General features: G+C 32.7%; 1 protein-coding gene across 1 annotated transcript in view; it reads left to right on the plus strand.

Moving 5' to 3' along the window:
• LOC140443711 (proton channel OtopLc-like) overlaps window positions 1-18,346 on the plus strand; it is a 108,029-nt gene that overhangs the window by 15,386 nt on the left and 74,297 nt on the right. The window contains exon 2 of the mRNA XM_072535097.1: window positions 5,022-5,120. Coding sequence (XP_072391198.1) covers window positions 5,022-5,120 — 99 coding nt within the window. The remainder of the gene's footprint in view (window positions 1-5,021; window positions 5,121-18,346) is intronic.

Below are 18,346 nucleotides of genomic sequence, written 5' to 3' on the forward strand. Positions count from 1 at the left end.
GGCTGTTTTCTGGGTGTCTTTTGGGTCAATTTCAATCTGGTGAAATCCAGACGCTAAATCTAGGGTTGTCAAATATTGGCATTTTTCTAGTTGGTACAATAGTTCTGAAATTTGTGGTAGTGGATAACGGTCTTGTACTGTAGGTTCGTTGAGATTACGATAGTCAATAAAAACTGGCCATTTTTGTTTTTCTAATGCATCTAATTGTGTGTTTAATTTCGTTTGTAAACGTCAGTTTGTCGCCCTCTACATAAAATATATCTGCGTATCCACTACAAATGTCTATAATTAGTTCTTGATCTTCGTAATTTAGATGGTCAATTCTTAGTTGTTCTTTAATTATCCGTGTTCTGTCCACTAAATAATTTTCGTTGTATGATAATATTGTCATCTGAATTTTCAAAAGGTTCAATTGAAATGTCCGAAAATTTAATTATCTTCTGATATAGCATTAGTGTTAATTACGGAAGTTAAGAATTCTCCATTTTCATCTACATGGACTAATGAATTAGGTAATCTAACTTTTTTTATTTCTTGCGCTGATAATATGATGGCATCTGTATTTGATAAGTTGCATTTAAGTCTGCATATTTGTTCGGTCCGGCTGTCAATCGTTATTCTGTTTGTTTTTCTTTTTATTTGTTTTTTTCCTTCAGTCTTTCCAGATTTTTGTAATGGTCTTGGGTTTTTTTGGAAAGTGGTACAATCCCTACTAATGGTTTTTTAGGCTTCTATATTTGGTTTTGGTTCGGGATCTAACTTAATTTTATTCTTAGGTTCTACTTGTATTGTTTCTGTAAGAACTGTCTGTGATTTGTCTTTCGCGAGTGTATTTGTCTCTTGTTCTACTGTGTGAGGAGTAAGGGTTTGAAATTTGTATGCAACAGACGGGATTTTAAATATATTACACATTTATAATGATCTAAGAAGTCTAGAAGTCTATTATGCCATTGAAATCAATGTCCAGATTAACAATGAAAACTTTGTGATGATTATCTTTAGTAAAGGGAGTAAGGACATATTCTGTAATTAATAATTTTTCGTCGGTTATGCCTTGAACAGTAACTTTCTCGGGAAATCTATTATGAAAGTTTCGTGCTGTGAAAGTTTAAAAGAATTAGTAGCATCATTAATGTAAGTCATTTTTTTTAAAGTCATTGTTGTATGAAAGGGGCTTACAGGAATGTCTGTTGGGAAAATTGAGATTCGGGTAGAAGTTGTCCAAGTTGAGTGGTTGGATTTGTTCTTGTATTTCCGTAATATCTGTAGGATTCGGAGGATGGTTTTGATTACGAAGTGAAAGAAAATCCTGATAATTTACTCTACTGGGTGTATTATTGGCATCTTTATTATAAAAATCGGTCTGCAGATTATTTTCTGTATAATATTCTGTATCATAGTTATCTGTATAATAATAATTGTTTGTATAATAATTGTCGTCTGTATAATAGTTTTTTGGTATTTCGTCAGGGTATTCGTTTAAAACATGTGCCCTTTGAAAATTTGGATTTCTCTGAATAACAGATGCTCGATTTTGATTTTGAGATGAAAAATAATTTCTCTGTGGATTTAAATTCGGTTAATTGGAGGGATATTGATTCTTAATATAGTTTTGATTGTTTTGATTGTCTGCCATTATATTGGTTTTGGTAACCGGGTGGTCTAGAAAAGGTTTGGTTTGTTTGTTCGAAACGTGAAAAATGGCATTCGGTATTTAAATGACCAATGCGGTCACAATTTGTACATTTTAAAAATTGGCACGAGGGCCTTCTTATTTATTGAGAGGGTTTAAAGATGATTAGTTTAGTATTTGATTTCTGAGTTTCGAAATATGATAATTGAAGTTCACGTCGGATACGATTGAGATCAGGAGGGTTGCTTGTTCTTATAATTCGTGGTATCAATTAATTCACATTGGGCGGCTTTTGATCTTGCGACAAACTTGATTTTTTGATCGGGACATGCAATTTTGCATTCAATACTTGTAATCAGTTAAAGAAGGTTAGAGGTGATTAGTTGGATGATTTGTTTAGTCGTTGTAAGTCTTGTATTAAGGAGGTAAGGTCTCTACTATCTTCGAAATGAACAGAATAGAATAGAATAGAAATATGCTTAATTGTCACTGAAAATTATTGAACAATTTTATGGACAAAGCTAAAAAAAATCAGTCAAAAAGTACAAAAAGTATAAAAAGTATAAAACAAAAACAAACATAATAAAAAAACAGAACAATACAATTTTAAATTAGTAAAATTATTGTATCACTTACATAATTTGTACAGACAACAACAAATGAGACAAATTGTAGCCACTGCTTGTGACACCCAAATGTAATTATAAACAATTATAAACAATACTAATTTTGTTTCTTTGTTATACATTAAGAAACTCGTCAACTGAATAAAATGGTCTTTCAGAGAGATAGATTTTTGTCATTTTACGAAACTGAATGAAAGATGTTGCGGATTTAATTTCTCTTGGAAGGTGATTATAAAGTTTTTTTGCACTATATAGAATAGAATTCTTTACTATCTGAGTGGACGGGATCGGTAAATAAACGTTACAATCCGAATTTCTAATGGAGTAGCCTTGATCAGGTCTATCGGGAAAAATGTTTAGATGCTTGCGAATCAAACAAACCGTTTCCAAAATAAATAAAGAGGGAAGCGTCAAAACTCCGTGATTTTTGAAGTAGGTCTTGCAATGAGTTGTTTGTTTGAGACCAAATAGATAACGAATTGCTCTTTTTTGCAACTTAAAAATAGTATCAAAATGGGCCGCTGTACTAGAACCCCAAAATGGAAGCCCATATCGAAGATGAGACTCGAACAATGAGAAATATGCCATTTTGACAGAAGATAAATTTAGTTCCTTCGAAACAGATCTTATTGCAAAGCAAGCTGAGGCTAGTTTCTTCCTTAAGGAGTCAGTATGCAAAGACCATTTAAGATCGCTGTCGATAAGAATACCTAGAAATTTCACGGAATTAACGATACTGATTTGGCTCTCATTCAAAAGCAAGGGTTGAATGACTCCTTTCTAAGATAATGCTACTGTCTTATCCACGTTAAAGCTAAGTAAGTTGGAGTCTGACCAAGCCTTGATTATAAGCAAATCAGCGGTTATAATTGAGTGAAGCGTTGAAATATTAGAGCTGCTCCAAGTAATACTGGTATCATCACCAAATAGAAAAATTTTCCCTTTAATTTTCAAGTAAGTGATGTCATTAATGAAAAGTAAAAAAAGAATAGGACCTAATACTGAACCTTGCGGTACTCCACACTCAATGTCTTTACAACTAGAGTCAGTGTCTTTTATTCTAACCAATTGTTTCCTACCTACCAAGTAAGTTTTGAACCAATTCAAAGACACACCCCGAATTCCATAGAAAGGTGGCGGAGGAGAGGTTACTATTTAGTGATAAATATACCTTATATAACACAGAAAACATGGCATCACTAGTACATTTATTAGACAAAAAGCTGAACTGATTTTGCGATAAAATATAATGTTTAAGGAGAAAGGGCATAAGTCAAACTTTTATAAGCCTTTCAATAATTTTTGATAGTGCTGGTAACAAGGCAATAGGTCTATAGTTGCAGGCATCAGATTTGTCTAAACCTTTATGAAGAGGTATAACGATGGCAGTCTTTAGGCAGTTAGGGAATGTACCTTTTTCAAGGGAATCATTTACTAGCGAGACCATGACCTCCAATATATTATGCGGAAGATTTGAGAAAATTTTAATAAATAATCCATCTGTACTACAGGACGATTTGCTTTTTATACTACGAATTGTTCGAATGAGTTTAGTCTTATCAACTGGTCTTAAAAAGAAGGAATCAGCAATGTTTTTTGAATTAAAGAGATAGAAAACTGGATCTTGTTGTGGCGAAATAGTTGAGGTTATATTTTTACTAACATTAACAAAGTAATCATTTAGATTTTCGGGGTTAGGAAAAGAAAAGGTTTGATTCGCTGCACTGATTTTATTTCGAAAATCGTTTATTATTGACCAAGTTTCTTTTAAAATATTTTTAGAGCTTGTTAGGCTATTATGAAAGTAGGATTTTTTGGCTACTTTGAGTAGGTTTAGATAGCATTTTTTGTACGTATTGATATAATCAGAGATGGGGATACTGTCATTAAATTTTTTAATATATAGCAGGGAACGCATATTCTTCGAATGCCTTTGGTAATCCAAGATTTGTAATGTTTTGGCCTGATGTTTACTAGAGGAAATGCTTTATTAAAAATAGATACATCTCTATTTAGAAAATCACTAACATTACAGTCAATGTCCCCGGAAGAAAAACTCCGATCAGAAATCAAGAATGAATTATAGAATTTACGAAATTAGTGGAAAAAATCCTACTACCTAATCGTCGGGTTTTTGAGTGGGGTGTTTTTAAACTGTTAAAATTGGTATATACCGCTTCATGATCAGAAAGCCCCTCATTAATAACTGTAGAATGGACGTCAGCGGGTGGAAAATCAGAAACTTAGCTGAAGGCTTAATAATTGTTTTATTTCTGGATAAGAATATGGTTTTCTTTTTATGTGAATTGTTAATAGAACGCGTCGATCACCTGTGGCCAAATAGTACAGTCGCAATTCTACAGAACAACTGTACACATATATTTAAAACTTTCATTTTTATGCGAGAATTTGAATTATTCTCTTAAAACGTATTAAATAAAGTTTTATTTCAAAAAAATGTTTTGGTAAGATGAACCCATTATGTTGAATATATTTACGAAAATTTCAAAATATTACACTTTTTGTCCATGACTCTACTAATTTTAAATATTATTAACTGTAACTTTATAAACACCTATATAAAATTTATTTATGTTACAAAATATGCAATGAAAACATGATTTAAGATGCGTAAATAATTTAAAAGATAAATCCTCATTTTAACATCAACCCTAAATAGAATTTCTCGGTGAACCGGACCGAAATCTCATGGAACCGACTCTACCGCTTTATCTGTCTCTCTTTAGTTTTTAATATTCCAGAGAAAGGCTACATCATTCACTGCCGGCGCTCGACATTGAGTATTTACCAGAAACGAGGCACAAGCCTCAAAAGGAAAAGAAAGGGAGACAATTGGAGGAGTGAGTACAAAGAGATAATCTCTTCATTATATGGGGTTCGTCCCAGTTTCTGATTTCGTGGGATATAAATCAATAATTAGGCTATTCTCAATTTACAAATAAGTATCTGTTTTCTTATAGGATATTACTTTTTACCGAATATATGTCACATATGGGACTATTTTTAAAAAATATAAAAACCAAAAATTAATTATCAAAGAAATATAATATAATTTGAGATTACAAATCGACACCTCCTACGTAAAGTTTCGTAACCAACAAATTTCGCTTTTTTCATTTTCATACTTCTAAACATGTAAACTAACGTCTGCAATAATTAAAATTTCAATATTTCTAATAGAAGGCCTCCAAAATTAAAATTTAAAATGTCGTATAGTTACTTTTGTCCAAGTATACAAATCGTATGTTCTACTACCGATGTTATACGGCGGTGAAAGGCTCTCGAGGCATTCGAATGTTCGCGTAACTATTAATAACGACAGAGTACTTGGTGAAGAGACAAGCTCCTCGCGTGGCAAATTAATTTCAGTAGTCTTGTTAGGTTTACATTAATTCGTAAGTTTATTAATAGTAATACAAATTATACAAGACATGTCGTCTCGAGCACACAGAATTATTAATCTCATAACAAAAGCATGCAATACGAAAAAAAGATACCAAATACAAAATATGGAAGCAATATTATAGTTAAAGCAACTCATTTGATTGAAAAAAGTGAAAGAAATGAAGGTATGTATTAATGTGTATTCATATTTTGTAGTAAAATGAGTAATTTAATACAAATAATGTAATAATTTTTATCTTTACCGACGAAAAATATCGTAAGGTATATTTACCATACTTTTTATTGTTTGTGCCATAATATCGTGTGTGTTAAATAAGATATTTTATACCGGACCCTCCTCCTCCTAAGTGCTTTCTCTGTTGAGGTTGGCGATCAATATGGCAAATTTCTCTCTATTCTGGGCTTGATGAATTAATTCATTTCCTTTTGTGTTGGTCCAATCTCTGATGTTTCGTAGCCAAGATTTTTTCTTTCGTCCTATGCCCCTTTAACCTCTAATCTTGCCTTCTAATATTACTTGGAGCTGCTCAAATTCCCTATGGCGCATTATGTGTCCTAGATATGACGTCTTTCTAATTTTGATAGTATTCACCAGATGAGGGCGCGTGTTCATTGCTCTCAATACTTCTTCATTCGTAGTTCTGCTGGTCCAGCTTATTCTTAGCATTCGGCGGTACATCCATATTTCAAATGAATTTAATTTGTTGACGTCATACTGTTTTAATGTGCAGGTCTCACAGCCATATAGTAATAGAGACCACACATAACACTTTAGTGTTCTCAATCTTATTGAGACTGATAGCTTGGGGTTACAGAGCATTTTACGCATATTCATGCATTATATATTCGGTTTGGTTTAGAACGTCCTAAACACCATCTCTTCTCATCTTCGCAGTCGTTTGTTGTTAAATTTCTTTCGCTCATGGGCTTGTTTACGCCGTGTTGCTACTACTTTTTTGGGGAGTCTTGTTGCTGGCATCCGTTGAACATGCCCATACCACCTTAATTGTTTCTTCTCTATACCTTGAGTTATATTTCCTTCTATTTCCATATGTTGTTTTATTACATCATTTCTGATTCGGTCTCGTCTGGAAATACCTAAAGACCTTCTCATTGCATCCATCTCTACTGCTTCTATTCGCTTTTTGTTCCTTTCACTAATTCTCCATGTTCTCCATAAAGAAGAGTAGTTTTAATTATGGTCTCATATATATTATTCATGCATTATACCGGATAATAAATAAAAATTATGTTGTATGTATATGATAAGATGTTTTATGCTGGTGTTTCACGCCAACCTCTGCTCTATCTGCCATCGGATGTAGACATGAGTGTAATAGAACAAATTATGGATTTTTTATCATTATAAACATTTATAAATAAAAAATTATTAAAATATTATTTATGTTTACACAATGGTCACTTAACATTGAATTATTTTTAGAATCAATAGAGAATCAGTCAGAAGAAGATGACATGCACATTCCATCTCCAGAGTGTGTTAAAAACCATTTAGACTACGATTGTGATAACTACTTTTGTCCTTGGTATGAAAATGTTATACAAAAACCGCAGTCAGCCTTTTCAGCCACTACTGACCACTACTATCAACACCACTCGATTTTTTTATTTTTAGAATCAACTCCGAAATGTTCAAGAAAACGAAAAAGATTTCTTGAAAGAATGTAGGTAACATTAGACGTCGACATGTTGCATCTTGGGTTGATAATAGATGAAAGGAACTAAAAAATACAGGTAAATCATATAAAAGTCGCGATGGTACAGCCAGTTTGCGAAATCATTAAAACCGATGTGTCCAGAAAATTGTAGACAAAAATGTTCTTCAAAAACTAGTAGCCATAAAAGGATTTCCATTTTCAATAAATTTTGGAATTTAGGTAAGAGGAAAAAGCAATGGGGTTTTGTAACTGACTTAGTACTTAATCAAAAAAGAAACGAAGGTTTTTACTGATACAGTATCAAGGCGCAATTTTACTCTCATTTATAGACTGAAAGTGAAGAAAGGTGAAAGAACGAATTTATATCTGTTTATAAAAAGATGTTTTTAAATACTTTCTCGATAAGTGAACAGTTTATATATACTGCTTTGGAAAAACTAGACCTTACTAGCAGCTTGATATAAATATACCAGAGATGACGCCATCAAAATTATCGTAAGGTGATAACCGAAGACGTTGTCAAACGTGTTTGTGATCACATCAAGTCTATTCAACCCGTAGAATCTGATTATACACGAAGTAGAAGTGCTAATTTGGATAGCGATTTGAATTTCCATCGCTTATTTAATGTGACGAACACGTCATAAACAAAGAGGTTCTGAGAAGGATGAACAAAGAAATGGAAATTTTAAATTCAATAAAAACAAAAAAATTGGAATATCTTGGACATATTACACGTGGAGAGAAATACACCTTGCTCCAACTGATCATGCAGGGAAAGATCCAAGGAAAGAGAAGCATAGGGAGGCGTAGAATGTCATGGCTGCGCAACCTGAGAGAGTGGTACGGATGTACATCAAATGAACTTTTCAGAGCAGCCGTCTCAAAAGTTCGAATAGCTATGATGATTGCCGACCTCCGCCGCGGAGATGGCACTTGAAGAAGAAGATTTAATTTATATAAGGGATACTTTAACGAACAGGTATACTTCTCTACAAATTAAGTTTTTTCGTTCCCAAAAAGGATTTATGTGATAAATGTCACATTTATAAAAACAAATCTAAACCAACATTGTTTGAAACACAGATTTATGAGTCACATCTGCGTAGTAAAAATCTCACGCGTGAAATAAAGTGCTTTGATAAAAACGATGTTAAAACCTCTAAGGGAAAATATTAACAGATGCATTCAATTTTCAGAAAATACTTATTGATCTACACGGTAATTTATTATCTTTATTATAAACCTAAACTTAATATTCAACTTCACTGTTTTCAATGTCATGGATAAAGAAGGTACTTACTTCATGTAGCATGAAGGACAGGGTAAAAGGGGTTAGACTACGGTACCTTAAAATAATTACAATAAGGTACTACTTTTTTAATTTGTATGACAAATAACTTTTATTCTATCAATAAAATATGGTAGTGTGAGTCTATCAATAATAACTTTATGCTTTTTCATTGCATATTTTCCTAAAAATACACCTGAATATTTTTATTATAATGAGGTTAATAAACTTACGACACTATTGTTTAAAATTTTAACGAAGTAGAATATACTATCTACTACTTACAACAACTACTTACCATTTTTTATAAAGAAAAATATGGTATCTATGACATACGACAAGTAGTTTTGTATAGTGGCCAACGTAATTCATAGTAATTGTTACATATTATAATTTACTTTTTAAGTTGGTCAACGTAAAATATCGTCAGTGATTTTTCTCGAAAACAAGAAAAAATATTAATTCAAGTAAAGTTTGTTTAGCCGAAAATGGTTGACTTCAATTAGTGCGTTCGTTAATAATATTAAATTTATCTGACTTAGCCCATTGTTAAGACCTTGTATCTCAGATAAACCATTGTTTCCTGAAACCGGGCCTTTTATACTATTATCGGTTAAACCAGGATTATAGTCGGTACTAATTAAAGTCAACCATTTACTGCTTAACAAACTTTACTACATATAATTATTACCCACCTATTTCGTAATTATTATGCAAATTTTCAAATATATTGGTTGTTGGATGTTTAGAAAAATCATCAATAAACAATGAGCGAACCTTTAAACAAGTTCACCGAATGCTCTTACGATATTCTACGTAGGAGGTGTCTAAATACATATAGGGTGCGGCATTAGTGGTCCAATTAAGGTACATCGGGGTAAGTGAAATCTAGAATTTTAGTAGTTCCTGTTTGAAATGCATTACAAAGAAAATATGTCTCTTAATCTGACTCATTTTTGGTAAGATTACTGAAGAGGCATTAACTAACTGCTTTACAAACATATAAGCGAATCACACTTTCCAACTTTATTTTGTCATTCATTTAATTGTTATTTACCTCCCTTACCATGACCTATTTCTAGTATTGTCTTAAAGAAATATCTTAATGGGTCCTTGGATGAGAAGCACGTATCACTGTTTTTCCTGATTATTGTTTTATCTTTGTATTATTTTCTCTTTTGGTTTGATTTAGCTCTAGGGAGTTTTATAAGGTTTTTCGATATATAATAGGTATACTTTTTTTACTAGAAATTACACAGGCCGACATGATTTTTGGTGTTTTGAGTTTGACATGTGTCCTTAGCTAATACGGGTACGCTGATTCTAAATATGAATTCGGTTTAAAACCCTCACTCGCACCTCAAAAAATTACGCCATCACTCGCGTATTATATTTATCTAACATATGGGTATAGGTCAAATAAATGAGTCATTAGTACTTATTGGTTAAATTTATTGGCTATTAACTCACAAAAAACGATAAACTTAACTGCAAAAAAACTACTAGGTGAACTAAAAAAATATACACATTACCCTAGAACAAAATAAATAGGGGATTTATTCCAAAAAAAATGTACGCATTACGCATAAAATTAGATTTCTTGTTAATAGCAGGAAATCCCTAGGGCGAGTATAAAACACTCATTATATCCAGTTTTTGATTTGTATATTTTACAATATTATTGATCATAGCATCCGAGAAAAATAATTTCCAGCATTCTAATACGGTTTTGGCGCCTTTTGCTTTTGCTTTTACCTCAGGTAAGTTCTTACCTTTGGGAGTGTGTTTCTTACGTTTCAGCCATAGTGTTTTATCTTTGCCATAAAATCTTGGATAACCATCATCTTGGCCGCTTTCTTCCATGACATCTTCAGGATCACTGGGTAGATCTTGTATGGACTGCTCAGAATCTGTATTGTGGATATTGCGTTCAGAACGAACATCACTTAAGTCCTTATCAGAATCTAGTGGTTCCACATCGCTGTCTGCCTATCTCTTCATACCATTTTAGTAACTGGTTCTCCATTTTCTTGTCCATATTTACCTGCAATAAACCAAAATAGCGCTTATAATAACGGATGTTCAACAATCTATAGGTATTTCACTAAAAATCTTACCTTTTATTATAATATTATAACTTTTCTTAAGTGATCTCTCTAAAAATCAACACACGCCAACACTCGTGTAGTTAGATTTTTCCTAACGCTCCGACGAACGCGATCGCTCGCGTGTTAGTTTTGAATTAACAACAACTGCTATCGGCTATAAGATAATAGATACTCCCACCATTATTTAACATAGTCTTATACGAGTCTTCATCAGAATGTTCCTGGTTGTAGAACCCAAAAGAAGCAATATTTCGAAAATTATGGCGAAATATTTAAAAATGTTAGATTTTTTCTAATGGTGCGAGTGATGGAGGGTTAAGCCCATCACGACAAAATTGAAAAAGCCTTGTGAGATATTATGTACTAGCGCAAGCAAGTACCTTATTGATATTTCGTAAACTGCATTAAAATTATTTCTTTAAAATACTTATATTTCCGAAGGAAAATATTTTAATACATTTAAGTTAATTTCATTTTAATGGCAACACTGCTGATACCGTCAACTTGACGGCATCGGCAGTTGTGTATTGCGTAAATAGAGTTAGTCAGTTTTTTGTAGCATCGAATTGTATTTTGTTTTATGAGTATTTATTGCGCCATAATGTCATCAAGAAAGTGTAAGAACAGTCCTGATATATTTTGTTACGTGTGTGGTGATTTAACAATAGGAAAGCATCAACGAAACATAACAGACTTTATAAAGGATGCTTATCACACTTACCTCAGTATAAAGCTTGGTGATCAGGACAAACCTTGGGCTTCACACAAAGTAGGCTTTCAGTGTGTCGAATTACTAAGAAAATGGACAAAAGGTTAACGTAACTCTTTACCCTTCGACATTCCTATGTGTGGAGGAAACAAAAAACTATGGAGACGACTTCTACTTTTGCTCTTGCGATATTGTTTTCAATTAAAAAAATAAACACAGAATTCAATATCCTAATTTACCTTCTTCTTCATGACCTGTATCCCTATTCCTCCACCTTTTCTTTACATTATCCACTAGCAATCATCAGATAAAAGTTCAGACGAAAAACCGATGAAGAAAAATTTAATCTTGAGATAGACCAACCTCAAAAGTTTATCCAAGCTGAACTAAATGACTAAGAGAGAGACTTGTGCCTATCGAAGGATGCTGCACAAAACTTAGGATCACGAATGAAAGATAAAAATCAACTGGCTCTAGGTACCACATTTTTGTGGTATAGGCATCGTGAAAAAGAGTTAGCGGAATATTTTTCTCAAGAGGGCTCACTGGTGTATTGTCATAATATTCCTGAAGTAGTTATGAAACTGGGAGAGTTATTCATTCTTCTAAGAGAAGTCTAAAGGGTGTCTTTTTGCACAATGGTAATACTTATGCTTCAGTTCCTGTTGCTCACTCCGTGCATTTCAAAGAAACATATGAGAATCCTGAGCTGTTGCTAAATGAAATAATGTATAGCGATTATTGTTGGCAACTCTGTAGAGATCTCAAAATAGTATCCATGCTTTTGGATCAGTAGTTTGGACAAAGTATCCATGTTTTTGTGCAAGTGTGACAGTCGAGCACGAAATCTACATTACGTTAAGAATCAGTGCTCACTTAGAGAAAGACTTGTACCGGGACAAAATAATGTGCAACGTGATACACTAGTTGGCCCAAAATTAGTTTGTTTGCCTCCTCTTCACATAAAGTTAGGATTGATGAAGCAGTTTATCAAAGCTTAAGATAAACAAGGTGATTGCTTTAAATATCTGTGCGACAAATTTACTGCACTTTTTGAAGCAAAACTTAAAGAAGGAATTTTTGTAGGCCCTCAAATTCGAACCTTAAAATTGGACATATTATTCCAGAATACAATGACCCAGGATGAATCTGAAGCATGGAGTTCTTTCATAGAAGTCATAGACGGTTTCCTTGGAAACAACAAGTTTTCAAACTATAAAGAAATTCTAGCCAACAAGGTGGAAAATTATAAAAAACTGGGATGCAATATGAGCGTCAAACTTCATTTTCCGGATTCCCACGTTGACTATTTTCCTAAAAATCTTGGAGCTGTCATCGAGAAGCAAGGAGAGAGGTTCCATCAAAATATAAAGGAGATGGAGAGACGTTACCAAGGAAGATGGGATCTAAGAATGATGGCTTATTACTGTTGGACCTTGAAGAGAGACTCGATCACAAAAATCTATAAAAAGAAGACCACAAAACGCAGTTTTCATGGAAAAAAAAACGGTTTTATTTAAAAAAACCAAATATTGTCAAACGTAGGTTATACTAAATTCCTTTTTTTAAGAATAACTTAATTTTGCAGTGTTATTTGATATTAAATAAAGTTTCAATAAATGTTTTCTCAGTATTTTTGGCAGTTTCTATGAAAAATTTCAAACACGCTTTTCTTGAAAACCTGACATGCTGGAAAAAAACTAAGTACAGGTTCGTGATCAGCACATCCCATTTACTGTAGGACACCTATTAAACTCAAAACAAAAAAAATGTATTAGTATACACACTTTTTTATTTTAGTACCAATTAATTATATAAGAATATTAATATTAGTCATTCTTCATTTATTTATTTCTTAACACGTATCTGGCTAAATGGCTAAGTGCTAAAGCCTTCTTTTTCTAGTGCCGTCTTCACTAATGAAGGTTAGCTATAATCATTGCAAATTCTTTATTTTCTGCTTTTCTTAAGAGCGTCTGTGTGTTTAACCCGGTCCAGTCGCGAATGTTTTTCAGCCAGGATATTTGTCGTCTACCAGGACCGCTTTTCCTTCGATTTTACCCTTCATAATCACCTACCACAACTCGTACTTATCATTTCTAAGTATGTGCCCCAAATATGCTGTCTTTCGCCTTTTAATGGTGGTCAAAAGTTCTCTGTCTCTTCCCACTTTGTGCAACACCATTTTGTTCGTAGTATGATCGGTAAATGGTATCTTCAAAATTCTCATAAAAAGCCACGTCTTAAAAGCTTCCAGTTTTCTCATTAAGTTAGCAAGTGCTAAAGCCACACAACAAAAATGATTTTGTTACTTTTTTTTATTTTTCGACCAATGGGTTACATTCACCCCACTGGCGTGAATGTAACCTAAGGCACATTTGTACTATTAGTGTGTAAGCAAATTTACCAGGGTAAAAGTAAATAATTAGCCTTATTATACGCTACAAAAAAATTATTTGCAATAGTAAATACATTACTTAATCCATATTATATGTATCAAATATTATTTATTTATTATATGTACTGTTAAATATTATTTATCCACTGTAGGAGAGGCAAAGTGCACCAAAAACTCTCCCTATTCATTCATTAGGCTTTTATCTTCTACAACAGGTCAATGAAATGTGGATCTCTTAATAATTCGCCCACAAAATTTTGTCCCTTAGCATTTTTTTTCTGTTAGCTGACCTATTTTTGTCAAGTCTAGCTGCATTTGATTGGGGAACTTAATTATTCCTTCATTTATTTCTTTCACTACATCCTACATCTGCCATCTGCCATCTGCTGATGGTTCGAAGAAGTTAGGGCTCTGGCTTCAGACACACTGATTTTGTTTGCGATTGTGGTTGTTGCGGGTACTAGGTACGACTTTTTGTGGTTGATCTGCCTGACGTTCTTGAAAAAGTTCTGGAAAAAGTTTTTTTAAAAATGTTTATGTTTTTTTGTCTTGCCATTTAAACAATTGAGATGCCAACATGAGAGCTATGGACATCATAAATAAGAATAACAGGACGGTCCTGGGTTAAGTTTCTTAAAAAAATGGTTTTTGAAATAATTTAGAAACATTTCCGCTTCCATTCAGCCTTTTGTGTTATGTATATTATCTCAGCATATTCCTCATTTTTTTTGAGAGCCATAAGTCTCACACATTCTTTCCTCTAAATACAGTATGCGGTGGTGGTTTTTTAGCAATGGCGCTTCCGCCTAGCAACAGGGAAATGTTTTCTTTTCCAGACCCAGTAGTTGCTCTATAAGCAGCTGTTACTTTCGAGCCAACAATATTCTGCTCGGATCTAGACAAAAACTAGTTTCATCTATATTGAAAATAGCTGATGGAGAAACATCTTTTATGCCTTTTTTTAGCAGAGTAAAATAATCAATGATACTGAATGGATATACACTCCTTTTAAATTAAATATTCTTTTAAATAACAGGAAATAATCATGACCTAGTAAACCCTCCTTAAATGAAGTTACGTTTTTAGTCTCATTCACATAACGGCCTATAATTATTAACACTTTCTTTGAGAGGCCGAACTTTTTATTTTATGTTTTCTACCATCTTTTTTTATTCTTCGTAAGATATAGAAGTGCGTCCACCAATTGTCAAGCTTTTGATATCTCTTTGACGTTTAATATGTTTAAAGATTGCTTTGGGAATTTTATAAATTATTGATGCTCTGTATAATCAATTATTAATTACAAACTGGAGCAAATGAAATCTAACATACATTACACATGCCCCGTCCACCATTTTGTTGGAGGCAGTGTAACCTATGCATTGATTAGTTAATGTGAAGTTATGTACACTTTCCATACGTTTAAAATATAGAGGATAAAATATAAAGGACTACTCTCTATTTAGGGTAGGTACTCACTTAAACGGTTTAAATACTTTCACAATTCTCTTCTAAAATTTACGCACTGACAACAAACACCTGTTAACTCATTATGCGAAGACAATCGTCAACAATCTGTCCGCAGTCGAATTCAAACCGCAAATAAATGACTAGCGATCCCATCTACCACAGAGCATATTATAAAGATTATAAATACACTAGTATTAAATAGGTGGAGCCATTTTACAAAAGTTCAATTCCGCAAAATAAGCGTTGGTTCCACTTGACCCAACTTTCCACTTACCCCGATGTACCTTACACTTTTGCAGTAAGAGATAAGAAAAAAATTAGAAATTACATTGATAGGACCAAAATTTGCAAATATTTTTAAATATACAGGGTCAACTATATTGATAGGGTGGAACAAACTTATCTTTTTTTTTTTAATAGAACACCCTGCATATTTTTACATTTTTGAAGTATTTTCGCAATTATTAATTTCATAGCAATATTAACAACCTGTAGAATGGTAGAGATTAGATAACAAAATATTTATTTATGTTCAAACGAATTTTAATATAGTACACTATTGTCCAAATTGAATAAAATAGCGAAATATTTAGTATTTTGGTATTTGTTGTAATAACAACAATGTTACTTTTGTGCTCTGTTAATTTCCTAAGGAACTGTTTACAGTTCCAAGTTATTACAGACTTATATACAGTGATGAGTGTCTTACCACCCGGCAAAATAGCGGAAAGGATTTAGATTAGATTAAGTTGTGAGATAGTACGAGATAAACTAGTTTTTAGACGTGGCTATTTGATTTCAGTCATAATTATACAGATTACCTCGAAAATATTTTATTTTAATAATTTCTGATGTTAGAATAAATGATTGAATAAATTAAGATATATTATAGTAAAAAACAATAATTAGTAGCTATTTTAAATTATAAATCTTGAAGTTTATTTAATAATAAAAATAATTCAACTGAAATATTTGACTAAACCAAAGGTAGGTATGTTCTGTCCGAAAACAATTATTGTATGTAGAATTGGTGTAATAGTTAGAGACGTGGTCTATTGACAAGAAGGTTGGGGTTTAATTCACACCAAGGATAAAATTTTTGTTTTATTCAATCAAAAAATAATAAAAAATATGATACATATTGGGTAACAAGTTTTCGAAAAACAGTCTTCAGTTGTGAATGCAAAATAATCCGGTGAAGACTGTTTAATGTCAAATCCATCACTAAATTCTCAGTGTTAATATCAATTCCTCTGTACAGGTAATCATTTTTAAAACAATTGACAACATTGGAATGGATGCGCGCGAACAGCTGCCTACTTTACAGCTAATCAAATCATCAAGCCTTCAGCCATCAAATAATAACATATCGAGAAGTATTTTTGCACGGTAAACAGAAACTTTTTATTTAAAAAACAATTCGTAAAAATGGTTTTAATGGTCGAGGAAAAAGTGCAAATTGTTGTCTGGCATGTGAATGGATTATGAGACAACATGATTAGACAACAATTTGTAAATATGTTTCCAAATAGGCCGGCTCCAGCACGATCAACAATTCAGTCTATTATACGTAATTTTTTTTACTTATGGATCAGTGTTCGCTCCAAGAGGAGTTCGTAGACGAAAGGAGGTAAATCCAGATTTGGAACTTAGGAACACTTTGATTTGTGCAAGTATTGAGCAAAATTTTGAAAAGACATGGATACCGTCCCTATAAACTTCATAAATCCAACGAACAATTCCCTGGGGATTAATATAGACGTTTAGAATTTTGTCAAACTGCAATGGAAATGTCACATCAAGATAAACATTTTTTAGAGAACGTTTTGTTCACCGATGAATGTACGTTTTCATTGCATGGCCGTCACAATTCAATGAATGCTCGGTATTGGTCTCGAGGAAATCCTCGTCAGATTTATGTCGCTCGTACCCAGCGTCCTCGAAAAGTAAATGTTTGGGGAGGCATAATAGGGAATCATGTCATTGGTCCATTTTTTATAGACGGTATGTTGACTGGGCGGAAATACTTGGAACTTCTGCAAAATCAAATTGTCCCAGCCCTTCGTAATTTACCAATACCTTTGGATTCCATATGGTTTCAACACGATGGTTGTCCTGCACATAATTCTCGCATCGTCAGTGAATATCTCAGTGCGACTTTTCCTAATCGATTGATTAGTGGTCACGGAGATATTTTTTGGCCTGCAAGATCACCTGATCTTGTACCTTGTGATTTTTCTATGTGGGGATGTATCAAGTCCAAACTATATGGAATTGAAGACGATAGGCCTAATTCTCTCCAAGAATTAAGAGAAAAGATCTTTGATTCAATGAGAGGTATTAGTCCAGAAACATTAACTAATGTTAGACGAAACTATAATAGATTGGGTTATTGTTCTGCTGCTAATGGAGGCTTATTCGAACATTTTTTGTAAATACATTTCATTAGAATAAAATACGTTTATTTAGAATATTTTTATAGAAGTTCCACCTATTTAAACATTTTTTGTGAGTACATTTATTTAGAACGTTCTTTTATGTTTGAAGAATTTTTACTTTATTTTCGAAAGTACGACATTGTGTTTTCAATAAGATTTTCATGTTTTACTATAAACACTTCTAATAAAGACTGAAATAAATGTTTAATGATTTAAAGCAAAACGATATAATATCTGCATAATTTCAAATTTTAATTTTTAAAAAAGTAAAACCTCCGTGTTGGATTCGAACCCTGAGCGCCTGGATGAGAACATCGTACCTTGAACTCGGATCCATCAGACTTTTATAATTATTTAGTGACAGTTTGGGTTATTGTTCTGCTGCTGTTCAAATCATAGTAGAAATTATTCTTGGTTAATAATTTAAAACTTTAGATTAAATAATCACTATTAATTAAATTATTTTATTCACATTTTTGCCTTATTGTGGTCAATCAATTTTTACTTTATGCGAAATTAAAAAATGGAAATACGTCACACATACGACGTTACACATAATAATTATGAC

The sequence above is a fragment of the Diabrotica undecimpunctata genome, chromosome 6 (genome assembly GCF_040954645.1).
Source record: "Diabrotica undecimpunctata isolate CICGRU chromosome 6, icDiaUnde3, whole genome shotgun sequence".
Classification (NCBI taxonomy): domain Eukaryota; kingdom Metazoa; phylum Arthropoda; class Insecta; order Coleoptera; family Chrysomelidae; genus Diabrotica; species Diabrotica undecimpunctata.